Raw genomic sequence first — 18,125 nt, 5'->3', positions numbered from 1 at the left:
CCGCGGCATGTGGGATCTTCCCGGACCGGGGCACGAACCCGTGTCCCCTGCATCGGCAGGCGGATTCTCAACCACTGGGCCACCAGGGAAGCCCTGATTACTGTAGTTTTATATTAAGTTAGGCAGTATCAGTCTCCTGACTTAGTTGTCCACACAGGTTTCTTAAGTTGTGTTTATCAAGCATCTCTCTGTCCTAAGTATGATACAGACCTCAATTGTGTGAAGACTCCAAACAATACCAGGTAGGCATTTCACGTAATGGAATTGTGGTGACCTATCTTCACACAGTGAATTGCTGTCTTGGGTCGGTGGTGCTTTTTATTTCCTTCATCTCAAGCAGAGATCTTATAAATTCCCTTTGCTTGAAATCAGCATGGCTGATCTCCTACCTCACCAGATTTAGAGCTCTTTGTTTTCTTTTACATACTTTCCCAGAGAACCCAGGAGTTTTAATACTTTTTAAAACAACTGTAACTTTTTAATGTAGGGGAATATTTGACTGAAATGTTGTGTGTTAAAACATATTGCATTTATCTTGGTGTCTTTACTTATGGCAGATGTTTATGGATGTGGTTCAAAAAGGGTTCTGTGGGCAAGTCATTTGAGAAAATGCTGTAATGATTTGTTCCTTAGAGGTTCAGAATGCACATTAAAGAGTCTCTAAATTCTAAGTAAATCTGCTTAACTGTCTAGATCAGAGTTTCGCAAGCTGATTTTGAGCCCAGAACCCTTCTGAGAGAAGCCTGGTAACACACAGGTATTGATATACCTGGTATACTGATATTCTTGGATACCAGTTTGAAAAATACTGATCTTTGAGATTTAGAGGCCTAAATTGTAGACACCATTCCTAATAAAATGACTTCACCTGTAGTGGCCAAGTCCCTTGGGATTTAAATAAATAATATGAGAGATATTACTTTCTAAGACACTCAACAATTTGAATTTTTGAGTAGAAACATTCAGTTGAATTGAAATTTAATTTTGCAGGCTAGAAGCAAACTAGGGACTTTAATGGTTATCTCCTAGTTTTCATTCTTTCTCATGTCTAGGGGTGAGTCTGTGTTATTCCTCCTAAAACTATACTAAGTAATTTTCACAAATTTTACTGAAAACTACGAGGAACAGGAAAATTAGTGATTTGTAGACAATGACCAGAGACTGTCTATCTGGTATGTGCACCCTTCACCAAGTGGCATTTAAGGACCCTCATGTGCTGTGCAGATAATGTTCCAGAAACTTTCCATAAATAGGGAGCAATGCAATTTCAAAAGCAAAATAAGATTAATCGTTGTATTCTGAACATCAGAATTTTTTCCACTTGGATTAAATTAAATTAATAAACTAAACAGCAGCACAACAAAACTGCTCTCAGCCAATTAGGTATAAACTTGGTTAAATGTGGCTTTCTGGCCAATATTTTTACTTCTGGCTGTGGGTTGGGGGATGCTGTCTAGTTGAACAGCACTGTAGACTCACAGTCAGATTTCTAAGTAAAGACCAGCAGGATAAATTGGTAGTACGTGCAGGGTCAGACAGCTGGACCACTGTTTTCATTGGGTGGGGCTGGAAGGAAGGAGGCCACACTGACTCTGGGTGATGGTGATGAGATGCCGCCCCCTTTTCTGGTCCTTCAAATGAACTCACTCATATTTAAACCAATGTTACCAGCCAGTAAAGGGGTATTTTTGTTTGTCGGTTTTGTTTTGATGAATATATGAATGGAAGAAAGTAGCATGAAATTAAAAATAAACAGAGGTTTTATTTAAAGATCAGAGGCTTCAGGGCACCAGGATTTTAAGAGGTGGGGCAGCTGCCGCACTGACAGGAGGGTCTGTCCTCCTTTTCGGGAGGAAAACTGGCATCAGAAAGAGATCTCTAAAGGCCAGTCTCATCAAACAAACAAAAAAAAAAAAAAGGCCAGTTTCTTGGAGACAAGGACTTCTCTCCTTTTTAGAGGTCACTAGAAGCACTCCTGACCTGGGGTACATGCTCTTCTCAATTTCATGTGGTTTGAGAGAGCTTTTGGCCCGATGTTTTGACAATACCTCTGAAACTTGATAAGTAGTTCATATTCTCTCTCTTTGAAAAGCTTTGCAAGTTAAAAGTTCTCATTTTTCTTTTATAGATTGCCTTAAATCTTTTTTTAAATTCATAGACTAGAAATATATCTTTCTTAATATTTAAGAATTGCCTTAGCCCTGCTTACTGTATATCTTGAGCTAATTAGAAATTAGATGATTACCAAGGGGTGAAACATTTTACTGTTTAAAATATAAAAATTTTGAAATTTTCTTGACTGCACTGAGGTTTTCTTGAGTCTATAGATTTTATTGGCTATACCCCAAAATTTAACTCTGAGAAGGTTCACTAAAGAAAATTTTATTTTTTCTTTTAATTCTGGAAGATTTCAAAATGTATACAAGAGTAGAGAATAACAGCAAGTATCCGTCGCCTAGCTTCAACTGTAATGAACATTTTGCCAGTCTTATTCCGTCTAACTTTAACTTTTAAACTTTATTTGCCTATTTTAAAACAAATACAAGATATGTCATCTATAGATCCATTATTATATATCTCTAACAGTTGAGAACTCTTTTAAAAAATAAATTTATTTATTTATTTATTTATTTTTGGCTGCGTTGGGTCTTCGTTGCTGCGCGCGGGCTTTCTCTAGTTGCAGCGAGCGGGGGCTACTCTTCCTTGCGGTGGGCGTGCTTCTCATTGTGGTGGCTTCTCTTGTTGCAGAGCATGGGCTCTAGGCGCATGGGCTTCAGTAGTTGTGGCACAAGGGCTCAGCAGTTGTGGCTCGCAGGCTCTAGAGCTCAGGCTCAGCAGTTGTGGTGCACGGGCTTAGTTGCTCTGCGGCATGTGGGATCTTCCCGGACCAGAGCTCGAACCCGTGTCCCCTGCATTGGCAGGTGGATTCTTAACCACTGCGCCACCAGGGAAGTCCCCAGTCAGTTGAGGACTTTATAAAAACCTAACCACGTTATTGTCACTCTTTATAGCATTAACAATAATTTTTTAGAATCTTAAAGAAAATCTTAAAAAAATTATTTTAACAACTGATGTTTTCATATGGTTTTATTTCTGCATCTCAGAGGAGACGTGTCCTTGTGGTAGAGAGGTTTCACATCAAGACACAGCATCTTAAAGCTAACTTGTTGGAAAGCATGGCTGTGTAGGGGAAGGCATAGAGGGATTAAAGAATTCAATCCAGTTTGCTCACAACAGTTAGGGCTGTTGCCCCTCTAAAATTCTTATAAGTACGGACTGCTGATAGAGTCATCAGTTTCTGCATTTAGCCTCTTATTTTCAGCCTATTTCTAGAAATTTTAAAATACATTGGAAAATGCTTTGTGTGCCTGTGTTTAAATAAAAGGGGGAATGAGGGCTTCCCTGGTGGTGCAGTGGTTGAGAGTCCGCCTGCCGATGCAGGGAACACGGGTTCGTGCCCCGGTCCGGGAGGATCCCACGTGCCGCGGAGCGGCTGGTCGCGTGAGCCGTGGCCGCTGAGCCTGCGCGTCCGGAGCCTGTGCTCCGCAGCGGGAGAGGCCGCGACAGTGAGAGGCCCGCGTACCGCAAAAAAAAAAAAAAAAAAAAAAAAAAAAGGGGGAATGAAATACTTTCACCATGGTCCTCGTGTTTGCTGTTTGGACAGCATGGCTCTAGAGTGAATATACTGTTTGGAGCTGTGGCTATTGAACAAAGTGAGTCTTCAGCCATAAGGATGGTCAGCTTTTTGGTCGGTGTTGATGGATGGGCTCACAGCTCCCACGCAGCTCTGGATGTGGAGGTGTGGATGCGTGGTATGTCATTTACAGCCCCATTCCCACAGCAGCATGAGTTGCTTTTGCTACCTGAGGGTCAAACCAAGCAGGAATCCTAGGCAGAAAAGCCTACCTCTCTCCAGCCATTGTTTTCTCTTCTTGTGACCAAGCCAAGGCTACAGCCATTTTACTGTAGGGCTGCCTGAGTCTTGTGCTACAACCCTGTTCAAGTGCCCATGAGTGGGTGTAGTGAGATGCGGTCCCTGTACATAGATGTCTCATTTTGTTGGATTTCTTATCGTCTCACATCTAATGCTGCCTCCTTCCAAACTCTCCTTGGGCGGGGGTCGAGGGGAATAAATCAGGAGTTTGGGATTAACATACACACACTACCAACAAGGACCTACTGTATAGCACAGGGAATTCTACTGAGTATTCTGTGATAACCTATATGAGAAAAGAATCTGAAAACGGAATCACTTTGGTGTACACCTGAAACTAACACAACATTGTAAATCAGCTATAATCCAATACAATTTAAAAAAAAAGAAAGAAAGAAACCCTCTTTAACACAAACATGAGGACAATTTTTAAAAGGCATCCTTAGTGTGATATAAGGGCTGGAAAAATACTGGAGTACAACCTTTGCCTTGATTTGATCAAGTGGACAGACGTAAAATGGCTTCTGAGTGCTTTTCCATTTAGAGAGAGAACTTTCCCAAATATTATTTCATTTGAATCTCAACCAGCCTGAAAATAGAGATGGTATTAGTTTCAATTTATAATTGGGAAAATGAGCTCAGAGATAAGGTCCCATGGCTGACAGGAGCCTGACTGTGCTCTGTCTGCTGTTTCCCCTGTACCTTCTAGGTTTAAGAAAAGAAAAAAGAAAAGAAAAAAACTCAGGTGGCTCCCCTCCATTTAGACCTTTGTATAAACTACCTTGCTCCTCTTCTCCCACCCAGACCATTAGAAAATTAGAAGGATTAGGAGTCTTCACACCAGATGGTCTGTTGGGTGCAGAGCTTGGAGGCAACAGGAAGGAAGTCTTGGAGGTTTCACTTTAGAGGGGAAATGGGCACAGGACAATTCATTCCCATTAGATCGCAGTTGTTGACCAAATGGTAGAACAAAAACAGCTAGAACTTATGTTAGTAGTTGACTTGTTAGCCACTTAACATGGGTGGGGTGATGCTGCAGATATTCATTACGGTAGGTAAAAATGAATTCTTATCCCAGCTTACAGAAAAAGAGAGGAGGCTGTGAGAAGCTAAATAACGTTCCCAAGGCCAAAGAGCAAGTAGATGGCAGATCAGACCCTGCTCTCCCGGCCACCTCCCGTTTGCTGACCTGGAATTACCAAGTTTCAGCCTACGACAGTTATAAAATACCAGGTTTGAAGTGTTTCACCTTGCCCCAGAGCACCCAACCCTCTGCTCTGCTTCTGAGTCCACCATGTCATCCACGGTTGAGGAGTGAATATGGCTTAGTTTGTATGAAAAGGCTCCTGAAATATGATCTCAATGTCAAGTTCCTCTCTTAAAGCAGTTCTCTTTTCCCATGAAAATTCATGTGACTGGCAATCGGTAAAGCAAAATTTCCTTAACTGTCTCCCAGCCATACTAACAATAAGCAAACTAAGACAGAATAACTTGTGAAGGAAAAGCTTCTCTCCCACCACCCAGTTATAAAAGTAATCAGGTGTATTAGACAAGGAACAGAACACAGAAAAGTAGAAAAACAAAGGATATGAAAAATTCCTAGTTTCCTCCCCGATGATTATTTGGTATACTGTGATATTAACAATTTGGTAATATTGTTATCACCATTTATTTAGCTATTTTGGGGTATGTTCTTATATATATTTGTAATCATATTGTATCTATAACTGTTTAGTTTGCTTTTCAAATTTAATATTACAACATAAAATACATCTCTACACTATTACATGTACTTTGTTGATACCATTTTTTAAATTAATTAATTTATTTATTTTTTGGCTGCGTTGGGTCTTTGTTGCTGTGTGCGGGCTTTCTCTAGCTGCAGAGAGCGGGGGCTACTCTTCCTTGCAGTGCGCAGGCTTCTCATTGCAGCGGCTTCTCTTGTTGCAGAGCACGGGCTCTAGGCGCACGGACTTCAGTAGTTGTGGCATGCAGGCTCAGTAGTTGTGACTCGCAGCCTCAGTAGTTGTGGCGCATGGGCTGAGTTGCTCCGCAGCATGTGGGATCTTCCCGGACCAGGGCTTGAACCTGTGTCCCCTGCACTGGCAGGCAGGGGACTGGATTCTTAACCACTGTGCCACCAGGGAAGTCGCTGAAGAGTCTTCTTTATAAGTTCTGTCATGGGATTTAAAATCATTTCCAGATTATCTTTTTTATTCTCATCATTTGTGCATGTGTCCTGCTTATATTGACAAGGCTCTGGTTCCTTCCTGGTTACAGCCATGTAATAGTTCTGCTTCTTGGGTTTTGCTGTTATTGTTGGGACCAGTTGCGCTGCTCAGAGCCTCATCTGCTATGTGGACTGCAGGGCTCTGGCCACTCCCACCTGTGCTGGTCCAACAGTGAGACGGTGGAGCCAGGAGCATCACTCTGTGTGGAAATGGTTTGCGGGCTCACCTCCTTTGCCCCCAGCATCCTGACACATGTCAAGAGCTCACCTGTTTTGTTCATGGTTTAGCATGTTCATTAAAGAGCTTGATACTCCTACAGCTTACTCTGCAAAGGGGTTCAGAGCAAGTTGTGGGCCGTCCTGTGGAGAAGGAAAGGGGACAGAGACATCGGGTGGCTTTTCTGCCGTGCCTTAGCTACCACTTTGATGTTTTCTGTTGTTGTTCTTAGAGGAATGAGAGGACAACACTGTTGCTGGAAGCATTTGAGATTTTTTTTTAAAGCTTGTTTAGTTGTAATGTGGTAATGCTTTACGGGAATAAACTCTGGCTGACCCACACAAGGGAGATAAGCTTGAAAACATTTAGGGTTTTGATTTGCTCAAAGGGGGCGTTTACCGTTTTTGAAGCAGAAATCCAGTGGGAAAATAGGTTTCCCGGTGCTAGCTGTGTTTCAGTGCAAAAAGCATGCCTTTGAAGTCTAGTTCTCACCTCCAAAGACCTAACTGTTCATAAAAGTAAGAACCAGGTGGATGGATAAAGCTATGTGAGGAAGCTTCAGCATGACCGCGTTTGGAAACTTCAATCCTATACCGCTTTCCTCCCCTCACATCTCCTCTGGCTCCGGCCCTTCCCACCCCGTGTGTCACTGAATTGTGTCTGTATGTCTTTCAGGGTCTATCTGGGCTTAACTGAAATCCTTGTCTTCTGTGGGCATCTGAGTTACAGAGAAAAGAGAGAAAGACTGAGGATGAGCCAGATGTGTGTTTAGTGACAAAGAAATGCATCCACAATGTACGAAGCAATCAGGTTATAAAAGCATGTATTCTCCTTTTTTAAAAAAAAATAAATTTATTTATTTTCGGCCGCACTGGTTCTTCGTTGCCGCACGAGGGTTTTCTCTAGTTGCGGCGAGCAGGGACTACTCTTCGTTGCGGTGCACGGGCCTCTCGTTGTGGTGGCTTCTCTTGTTGTGGAGCACGGGCTCTAGGCACGCAGGCTTCAGTAGTTGTGGCACATGGGCTCAGTAGTTGTGGCTCGTGGGCTCTAGAGCGCAGGCTTAGTAGCTGTGGCACACGGGCTCAGTGGCTCTGCGGCATGTGGGATCTTCCCGCAGGGCTCGAACCCGTTTCCCCTGCACTGGCAGGCAGATTCCTAACCACTGTGCCACCAGGGAAGTCCCCATTTTTGTTTTTTTAAAAAAAGAAAGCTCGTGTGCATGTACACACATAGAAAAAACAGAAAGAACTTAAGCGTTAAGGAACCGTGGGTTAGGTTTCCTGCGATTTGAGGTGACTTTAACGTGATGATAACTCTCAGAAGCACCTGAACCCTTAACAATAGTATGAATTATTTAGATGGTTGGGAATGGGAGAAAAGGAAAGCAAAAACACCATGGATTGGGTTGGCCAAAAAGTGAATTATCCATCTACAAGAACACATGAGATTTTGTAAAAAGCATCTCTAAATGAAACACAGAATGATGGGCATGTCTGAGTATGGCTGAATGGAATGACGTCCCATCGTTGTATGGAGAGCTGGTGTGTCACGGGCTTTGAATGCTCAAGACATCACGCATGGGTCAGAGCTTGGACACACTTGCTGGACCCAAGCTATGCATATAATAAAATAAGCTCAAAACTCAGTTTCAGTAATGTCGCTGTCATAAATTGTCGCCAAAGTTAAGTCAGCAAGTGCCTTTCCGAGGTAAAGACAGTTGCCCTGTGGTCACGGGGAATAACTAATCCACAATTTACTTATCACGACTGACCATAAAGGGGGCTGGCAGGTGATCTCAAAGACTCATTTTATTTTATATCGTTTATTTTTTATTTTTTATTTTTTAACATCTTTATTGGAGTATAACTGTTTTACAATGGTGTGTTAGTTTCTGCTTTACAACAAAGTGAATCAGTTATACATATACATATGTTCCCATATCTCTTCCCTCTTGCTATATCGTTTAATGTAATACATCATTGTATACGCGTAACACTTCTAAAGGAGTAGATGAAAATTTGTGCCGTGTTCTATAGATCCCTCAGGTTTAAAGATACTCAATTTGGCTCCTGCTAAAGATGTCTTGGATTTGACAATTCATGAAGAATTGTGAGAAATAGCTCAAGAATTATAGAAACTCTGTAGAACTCTAGACTCTGTAATAAACTTCAGAGTTCTGGGTCCTAAACTAGGAGCACAGTTGACCAATGTTTTTTGACTTGAAATCAAGGTGTTAGAATGGCTGTCTTTCATTCCCCTGCCTAGGTTGCCATGCCATGCTATCTGTGTTAAATTTTTTAGGTTTAAGGTTCATTGGTTGACCATGTAGCCCACAATAATATACATTTCCTGCTTTCCCCCACTAGCTCTTCATCACATCATTAATGAAATCTCAGTCTAACTCATGCATAAGACTAGTGGAATTTCGTTAAAATACTCTTAAACGCTGACGTTTTTGCTGATGAGCATTGTGCGGATACCCCCCTGCCCCGTCTCCTGTGCTTTCGTCTTTAGATTTCATTTAAAACTCCCATCTTTCATATTTTGGTAAGAGAAGACTTTAAGTGGAAGTGTAATCTGAGCATCCTTTCTAATACACTGACTCAGCATGGGCATTTTGAAGCCAGCTCTCCCATCTGTAGTGAGAGTGTTAGATAGAGTACAGTGACGGTATTTCAGAAGGCAGCTTTTGCAGTTGCAGGGCATCTTTGCTGGGAGCAGGGAACAGCCAGGTGAAACCCATTTCAGCACCGATCGAGCCTTCTGGATTGATCGTCTTGAATTGGATATACTCCCTTCAAGGCTCTGATGGAAGCCTATGGTTTGGCCAGCATGCTCCATTGGCCTATAAACGGCATGGAATGATGCCAGACAGAGTGTCCAGCTTTGAGATTACTTTGGCATGATCGGGTCTGGGTACTATGGGATACTATTTAAGGCATTTTGTCATTGTGCGTAGTAACAGGTCCTCCAACACTATGTTGTGTTGCGGAAAAATCTCTGGGGGCTTCCCTGGTGGTCCAGTGGTTAAGACTCTGCATTCCCAGTGCAGGGTGCCCGGGTTCCATCCCTGGTCAGGGAACTAGATCCCGTATGCCTCAGCTAAAGATCCTGCATGCTGCAACTAAGACCCAGTGCAGCCAATTAAATAAATACTAAAAAAGAAAGAAAGAAAGAAAGAAAGAAAGAAAGAAAGAAAGAAAGAAAGAAAGAAAGAAAGAAAGAAAGAAAGAAAGAAAGAAAGAAAGAAAGAAAGAAAGAAAGAAAGAAAGAAAGAAAGAAAGAAAGAAAGAAAGAAAGAAAGAAAGAAAGAAAGAAAGAAAGAAAGAAAGAAAGAAAGAAAGAAAGAAAGAAAGAAAGAAAGAAAGAAATCATCTGTATATTAAAAAAAAAGAAGAAGAAGAAAAAGAAAAATCTCTGGAAGTAGTTGGTGGTGAACCCTGGCCTTCAGGCCATGGCTGAGCTGTGGGACCCGTGGCGGGCCAGGCTTGCCCTCTGTAATCACTTTGAGTCTCAGTGTCTTCATCTGTAAAATGGAAACAGTAGCACCTCGCTAAGTGGTTTTAAGGAAAATGAGAAATGTATTGGACCATAAAGCATTGTTGAAATCCTTAGGTTCCTAGCGGTTATTGTACGATTTTTATTTGGCTTAAAACTTTTTACCTATATTCTCAGGATTAAAAAAATTAGGGCATGTCTTAGGAATTCCCTGGCAGTCCAGTGGTTAGGACTCACGCTTTCACTGCAGTGGGCCCGGGTTCAATCCCTGTTTGGGGAACTAAGATCCTGCAAGCCCTAGGGTGGAAAAAAAAAAAACTGGGCATGTCTATATGTCTACTGTTTTTGCATCTGATGACGTCAATTACACGGACTATCCTATGGGAACGATTGTAAACCACCGTTTTAGTAATATTTTTAAGGAAAATACAACGAGTCATGAACACACATGTTAGGCGTCTCTTTGTTCACTTGGCCCTGGATACACTGGCCTTTGAACCACGGGGCCTTCTCACTTGCCTCCCCTTTACCTTTTGCTTACATACCCCTTGCTGGCATCTTAGATCTCAGCTTTACCTTTACTTCCTCAGAGAAGCCTTCACGACACCCTGCCCTAGATCATGGCCCTCTGTTTGTTGTCATTTGCTGTATGTATTCCTTCTTCGTGACAGTTTCCATAGCTGCAATTCAGTAATTATTTATTTAAATGTCTGCCCTCTTCCCCGAGAAGGACACATTGTCGCTTAGATATATATTCCAGCCAAATATGCATAACTTGTGTCTAATCACAAGGAAACATTATTTTAAAGTAAAAAATATTTTTCAGAGGGCTGTCTGCCTTCCACAGTAGTTTGTAAGCTCAGAGTGTCTGGGACCACACCTGACTTTAGGCGTTGTGAAATCTCAGACAGGCCTGGAATGATGGGTGTTGTGTATCAGGCCTATGCCTGGTTTTTCAGAAGAGTGAACGAATGCATGAATGGTGTGTACCTTTATCCAGATTCAGAGTGCTATCTGCTTGCTCACAGCTCCTTGTATCTTTTGTAAGATAGCTGGATCATTCAGACAAAAAAAAAAACTTAAATCTTCACTGTCTCTAGCCCTCCAGTTCTCTGTATTTCTCCTCTGAAGGATTTCTATTCTCGAACTTACAGTATCGTTTCTAACTTGGTTGTGAAGATTGCAATTAAGTTTACATGGTTCTGTCTTCCCCGTAGCTACTACAGAAGAATGGTCAGCTGTCCACGGTGAACGGCTTAGCTGAGCAAGGAGAGCTCGGCCTCCAGGAGGGAGCCCTGAATGGCCAGGAGGAGGAAGTCACTGTCACAGATGGTAAGTCACCTTGCCGGGGGCAACCAGGGGCTGGAGGACAAACAACACCTGCAACGGATCCCCGCAGAACAATAAAGACAGGCCTGGGTAGAATGGGCACTGTCATCCTACCTGGGGGTGGGTGATGTTGCCCACAAAAGCAATCAATTGATTGCAAAAAGAAGTATTTACCTGGCCATTTGCATAGCCCCCTGGGAGCTTATAGTAACGCTTGGGTATCGGAAGGGAAGTTGTTTAGTTGTTTTTCCTTTTCCTTAGGCATCCTTACCTGAAACTTCATGATCTTTTCGTTGTTGTTGTTATTGTTGCCTTATTCCAACTACTTGTCTGATGTCGAATGTGAATCTTGTTGGAAATGCTGAAGTCTTGGTTGCTTTCAGAGTCGGTATCTCTGACTCTAGAGTAGCCTACTGGCCTTGCGAAGATTTTTCTGGTAGGGTACATTTCAAGGTGCCTACCTCTTTGCCCAAACTATGATATGCTGCATGTGTTATAGCTCTTGAGCCCAGAGATCCTCAACAGGTGGTTATTGGAAAGCAGATCTGTGACCACGCTATCACTGGTTTGATTTCAGCCCATGGAGGGGCTGGGGAACCACACCTGGGGGTCAGAATCGAGCACCTTGACAAGTAGGTCTCTGGCGAAGGCCACGTGTTGGAGAAGAACCTTCCTCTGTTCCTGTTTCCGGTCTCGCTGTTCCATTTAGTCCTAAAGGAATCATTTAACCACTGCTGTTGAAGAGGCACAGGATGATCATTTTCCATAAGTGAACTCACGCTTACATGTAATGTGAATAAGACAAATGAAGGGAAAGTCTCGTGAAAGGAGACTGGCCATTGCCTCGGTGAGATGAGATTCTTCTAACATGTGGAACCTGTTTCTCCTCGTGTTCAATGCCCCTGTGGAGATGCTGCAAGCAGGGGGCTGCTTTTGAAGTTGGTGGGAATCCTGATCTTTCTGTAGCACCACAGGCAGCATATAAAGCTAGAAATACATACAGCCTCACAGAAAGAGGAGCTGCACGACCTAGTGCGAGAGTTTCAAATATAATTTCTACCAAAGTAATTGGAACGGCCCCAACTCAAATTCCAGAGTCCCACGCTCTGTCCTTCCCATGATAACTTTTGAATCACATCAAGCCACAGCCGTTTCGGAGCCTTCCATGGATGGGCAAGCCACCATGCCCTGTGCTTCAGGGAGGATGAAGAAAGCTAAGAAACGGTCCATCAGGGGAGACAAGCTAGTCTATGGAAGGCTCCCTAAGATGAAACTAAGGGGGACTTCCCTGGTGGTCCCGTGGTTAAGACTCCAGGCTTCGAATGCAGGGGGCACGGGTTTGATCCCTGGTCGGTTTGATCCCACATGCCACATGGCCAAAAAAAAAAAAAAAAAAAAAGGTTAAGACAAGGCAACATGTTGATTATCTAATGAATTTTGCAAGAGATGAGAGCTGCTCAGAGTTCTGGAGGAGCCCTCGTTTTAGGTCAGGGTGTGGGATAAGGTCTGGGGACCGAGGGGAGGCTAGGTTTAGATTTGTTGGGACTGGGCCTGCCAGCCGAAGGGAGGAGAAAAAGAACAGCCAACGCTTCACAAGCTTTTATTATGGGTCCTGGAACCGTGCCTTTTTGTGCAGTATGGCCTCTAGCGGTAACCCTGTGAGACAAGTCCTATCTCGATTCAAACCCAGATCAGCAGATTTCCAAGCACGAGCTCTCACCCGCTGTGCGGGGCACGTCCACAGGCTCGCCCGCTGGGATGGCGTAGTCTGAGCAAGGGGTAGAATGAAAACCCAGAAGGGAAAATGCGCTGGGTGGGAGGGCTCTTCTGAAAGGCAAGTGGCTTCAGAAAGTATTTTGGCAATGTGGGATCACTGAAATATGCCCCCAAGGGAGTGTCCGGCCAGGCCTTTTAATCTGATCTGGTGTGGAGTGTTGATAAGAGAAGGGAGGGGCTTCAGTGATGCCCTTGTTTCCATACAATCCTAGGTAGCGTGGAAATCCTTTCTAATCTGTGGCCTGTTTACTGGAGTTCCGCTGGCTACCTTCGTTTAGTCCAGATGTAATTTCTTTCACTTTTCAGCCATGTGTTTAAACGCTGATTTTTACGGAAAGTGATTCTGTTCCCATCCTGTGATTATTCCATTGTCTCCCTGAGCCTACCATGGCCTTGGGGACCTGAGCAAATACAGATGCCTCTTGCAGGAAGAGTGGTAATTAATATACCTTGTCCTTCACAAGATCCTGAAAAGGCCTGCGGGCCTAGAAAGGACCCCCATGTGGCCCAGCGCTGCAGAGGCCACCACCCAGAGACATTTCCGGAGGCTCTGCCTTTGGGATGAGCTTTTACTGTTTTAAGCAGAACTGTTATTGCTTTGGCTTGTTAGGGTGTTTCTGAGGCATCCTGGTACACTTGTTTTTATTGTTTTTTCTTTTCCTATTTTGTCTGCCTAGCAATGCAAATGCAGAAAATTCTTTATGTTAAATTATTAAACAGTATTTTTTCATGCTTTTCTTTTGACATAGGTGATAACCTGTGGTTAGAGTTTATGTATTTCTAGGAATCCGTGTTCTACATGGCAGCTTACTGTAATGTAAACGAAGGCATAATTTGGTATGTAATGCTTATTTGTAGATTTGGTGGGCCTTGGTTTCTACTCTTGCCCACTTCAGTAAGGAAAGATCTGAGCCATCCTGGTCCCTGGGAGGACTGGCCAAGAGTGGAATTTGGTCCTGCCATAGGTGGATCGTTGGATGGGAGAAAACTACAAACGAGGGGCATTCCTGCTCGCGGGGTTTTAATTTAAAGTGACAGACAATATTTAGACAAATGTAGAATGCAAAATATTCTTCTACCTTGACTTGCTCTCTTTCTGAAACCAGAAATACTGGTAATTCAGAACCAATCCTCTTCCTATAATGAAAATGAAATCCTGTTTCCCTGTAAACTTTCTTTAAATGATAGAAAAAGGGATCTGCTTACTAAATATTTTCAAAACTATGCAGTAGGGTTCAGATATATATATATATATATATACACACACACACACACACACATATATCTATATATAGATATATACATACACACAGCTTGAAGATTATATAATTTCAGGGGCCATCTTTTAGAGAGTATGAAAATGAAATCCTGTTTCCCTGTAAACTTTCTTTAAATGATAGAAAAAGGGATCTGCTTACTAAATATTTTCAAAACTATGCAGTAGGGTTCAGATATATATATATATATATATACACACACACACACACACATATATCTATATATAGATATATACATACACACAGCTTGAAGATTATATAATTTCAGGGGCCATCTTTTAGAGAGTATACAGTCAGGCATGAAAACAAATATTTATTAAAATGAAAAAAAAAGAATTCACAACAAGTTACTTTAGCCTTGGAGTTAGTCCCTTTTTTCTGAGTTCTTTTTAGGCAATTTATCATTTATCACAATGCTTATACAGAAATACAGCCTTTTCCAAACCAGAAAGTTCTATCCAGCCATGCCACGCCTAGCATTCACAGGGGCTGCACAAGTGCCATTAGTTTTGTGGAAAATCTGCTCCTGCTGATTTTAATCTCTTCTGCTGGAAAGATTAAAAAAAAAAAGAAGACCCCTCCCAACCCAGATTGTCATTTGTTCTATAGTCTATCGTTTATATGGTTTTCTATGAGTTTCTATGGGTGCCTGAACAAGAATGATTTTTAAAACATTATATCTCAGTCTGGGTCCAACTTTAGATTTCAAATTTTTGCAAATTAAAACTTTTAGATTTTTCTTTTTTTGATTCAGTCTTAGTATCTGTTGCGCAGATTATTTTCTTTCCAAACAGATGGGGAAATTAAGTATTACAAAATCAAAAACTTAGCTCTTTTTTTTTAAACTTAATTAATTTATTTGTTTATTTTTGGCTGCGTTGGGTCTTCGTTGCTGCACGTGGGCTTTCTCTAGTGGCGGAGAGCGGGGGCTACTCTTCATTGTGGTGTGTGGGCTTCTCATTGAGGTGACTTCTCTTGTTGTGGAGCATGGGCTCTAGGAGCATGGGCTTCAGCAGTTGTGGCATGCAGGCTCAGTAGTTGTGGCTCGCGGGTTCTAGAGCACAGGCTCAGTAGTTGTGGTGCACAGGCTTAGTTGCTTGTGGCATGTGGGATCTTCCTGGACCAGGGCTTGAACCCCTGTCCCTTGCATTGGCAGGTGGATTCTTAACCAGTGCACCACCAGGGAAGTCCCAAGACCTCTTTATTTTGATAATAACATATTTGTTAAAGTGCCTACTGAACTCATTGCCATATACGAGTTAATCATGTGACTGTGATCTTGTACATTTGAATTGCATCATTTACAAGGCAGTTATTTTTGGGGTTCTTTGAGATTTGTCTTTCTGCAGAGTAGCTACAGCAAACATTGTAAAGCCTGTGAATGTTATGTTTTCTCCATCCTTCACAGGTCACATTTGCTTGTGTGAAAGAAGAAACACACAATGGTGGTCCTCTCCTTGCTTTTTCAATTTTTGTCCACATATGTCTTATACTAGTTGCATACCCTGAGTGAGGGCATTTACACCAGCAGCGATGGAGCTGCAGCTGGGAGCTCTGCCCTTGGCATTTGCTACTCTGGGGTCAGCCGCAAATATCAGCCAGCAAACTGGGGGAACAGCCTTTGCTATGCTGACCAGAATGGTGCGGAGGCTGCTTAAGGAACTATGCACGTGAATCACTGCACGTGATTTCTCTGACCTGGGAGGCGAGCCTGGAAAACATCCTCTCACCCCCAAGAAAAAATAGCCCCCCGCGCCAAAAAAATCTTGTCACTTAAAGCAGAAGTCTTTAAGAGAGTGTGTTCCTTATCCTTCTCAAGGTTCTACTTTTCTACATCCTGGTATTTTCCCTGCAGATACAGTAACAAAAATGGAGGATCCGTTGCTCAGTTATCTATAAGCTGAATGTGCAGCACTGTGGAGAATTTCATGTTTCTAACGGTGCTGAATGTCATTGTCTTGGCCTTTATTGAATTTGCTGTTTGAACCTGGCAGCTTCTGGTGTACAGTGCCTTTGGGATATGGGAAGGCCAGAGATTACTGCCAAGTGATCACAGCCCTCCCCGTGGATCTTGTTACCTTACAAAAAATCCATTTGGCAGTTAAAAAGTTGTTATTTGCTTTCTGATCATTTAATAACTTTATGTGAAGAGTGAGTACCCCAAGTGCTGCTCTAGGTTGCTGTTACAAGATGACCCTCCAAAATACTTGTTTTTCTATGATACAGTTTTCCCAAATGGGAAGAAATGTTTTTATGAGTCAATCCCTTTTCTCCTTCAGTTTGTGACATAATTGGTACCTTGTTAGTATTCTCATGAAGACATGTGTGTTGCACAAATACTACCCTCCATGCCTCCTTTATTTTCTCTACATCAGTTGTCAACATCTGGCGTTCAGTATGCCTGTCTCTTACCTCCCACCTCTGCTAAAATATAAGAACCATGAGAGCAGAGATTTCTTGGGATGGGGGGTCGGGGTGGGATCTATATGTTTCAGTGTTGAATCCTCTGAGCCTAGAACAGTGTCTGACACATAGTAAGTGCTCAAAAAAATATTTGAATAAGCGAAGACACAGTTTTAAATTAGAGTTAACAATATTACATTTTCACTCATATGGGAGAGGAGGATCTGTTTGCTTTTCCCTTTATATCAATTCATTCCCTACGTAAATACCAGAGCTTTCTAGATGTATCCAAGGCTCCCTTTCCTCTGTGGCATCAGCACTGACAAAGCTGGTACTTTTCAGTGCTGGGCTCTCACAGGCGCCCACCATTGGTTATCCAGGTGTTGCCTGGAAACATGAAATCAGACCCTGACCTGCCTGCAATTAAATAAGAACGCCCAGTGATGCTATGAAATATGAGGGCTGGATAGACAGAGAGGGGTCTCCCTTCCAACACTTTGGTACTTCAAATACAATATTAATACATGACATTTTCTCAAGCTGTATCCTGTTTTGTAATGTTTTGAAACACTCACAAAATGGGCCTTGAACTTAGGCAAAAGTCCTACAGTCTGCACTTTCTGGGAACTGGTTTTAATTCAGTCCTCTGCTCCACAGCAATATTTTTAGCGTGCCTCTCTGAAATTAGTTATGTCATTGACAAATTTCTGGTACAAATACTCTACTGCTTTCATCTTTAAAGAAACACAGATTTATTTTTCAGTAACTAACATCCAAGCTATATAGAGCTTTTTTCCCTCTGAAATCTATTTAAGTCTGACAGTACAATGAACCTTTATTTTTGTTCTAACTTGAAAATTTGGGGTGGGGTGGGTAAAGGAAGAAGGAGTAAGACTTCTATCCATCCTCCCTCCCTTTTATAATCAGTTCATTCCAGGAGAGTAAAACACGGGCGAGACTGCTTTTCTCAGTGTTTCTCTGTGTGACCTTGAATACGTCCCTTTATCTCATTGAGCAGCAGTTTTCATCTGGAAAATGAACATCCTTGTCCGTCTCTGAAATTCTGTGACTGAGGCACATCAGCAGTACTGGTAATATAGGCATTAAAAAAAACAATGATGGGGCTTCCCTGGTGGCGCAGTGGTTGCGCGTCCGCCTGCCGATGCAGGGGACGCGGGTTCGCGCCCCGGTCCGGGAGGATCCCACATGCCGCGGAGCGGCTGGGCCCGTGAGCCACGGCCGCTGGGCCTGCGCGTCCGGAGCCTGTGCTCCGCAACGGGAGGGGCCACGGCGGTGGGAGGCCCGCGTACCGCAAAAAAAAAAAAACAACCAATGATGGATTAACTGTTGAAGATATGCAAGTGACTTTAGGCAGGTGGGAATCCACTTGGCAATTTCATTATGCCTTTTAATAAAAACACTTTTACGTTTTTTCTTTTTAGTTTGATCTTAAAAGACATC

The 18,125-nt window shown here is 42.6% G+C and overlaps 1 protein-coding gene across 1 annotated transcript in view; it reads left to right on the top strand.

Annotated features, from left to right (window-relative positions):
- AKAP12 (A-kinase anchoring protein 12) overlaps positions 1–18,125 on the top strand; it is a 108,564-nt gene that overhangs the window by 50,159 nt on the left and 40,280 nt on the right. The window contains exon 2 of the mRNA XM_024122540.2: positions 11,097–11,211. Within this exon, the coding sequence (XP_023978308.1) occupies positions 11,097–11,211 (115 nt within the window). The remainder of the gene's footprint in view (positions 1–11,096; positions 11,212–18,125) is intronic.

This window comes from Physeter macrocephalus, chromosome 10, assembly GCF_002837175.3.
Source record: "Physeter macrocephalus isolate SW-GA chromosome 10, ASM283717v5, whole genome shotgun sequence".
Lineage (NCBI taxonomy): Eukaryota > Metazoa > Chordata > Mammalia > Artiodactyla > Physeteridae > Physeter > Physeter macrocephalus.
This window is presented reverse-complemented; position numbering and strand designations above follow the sequence as displayed.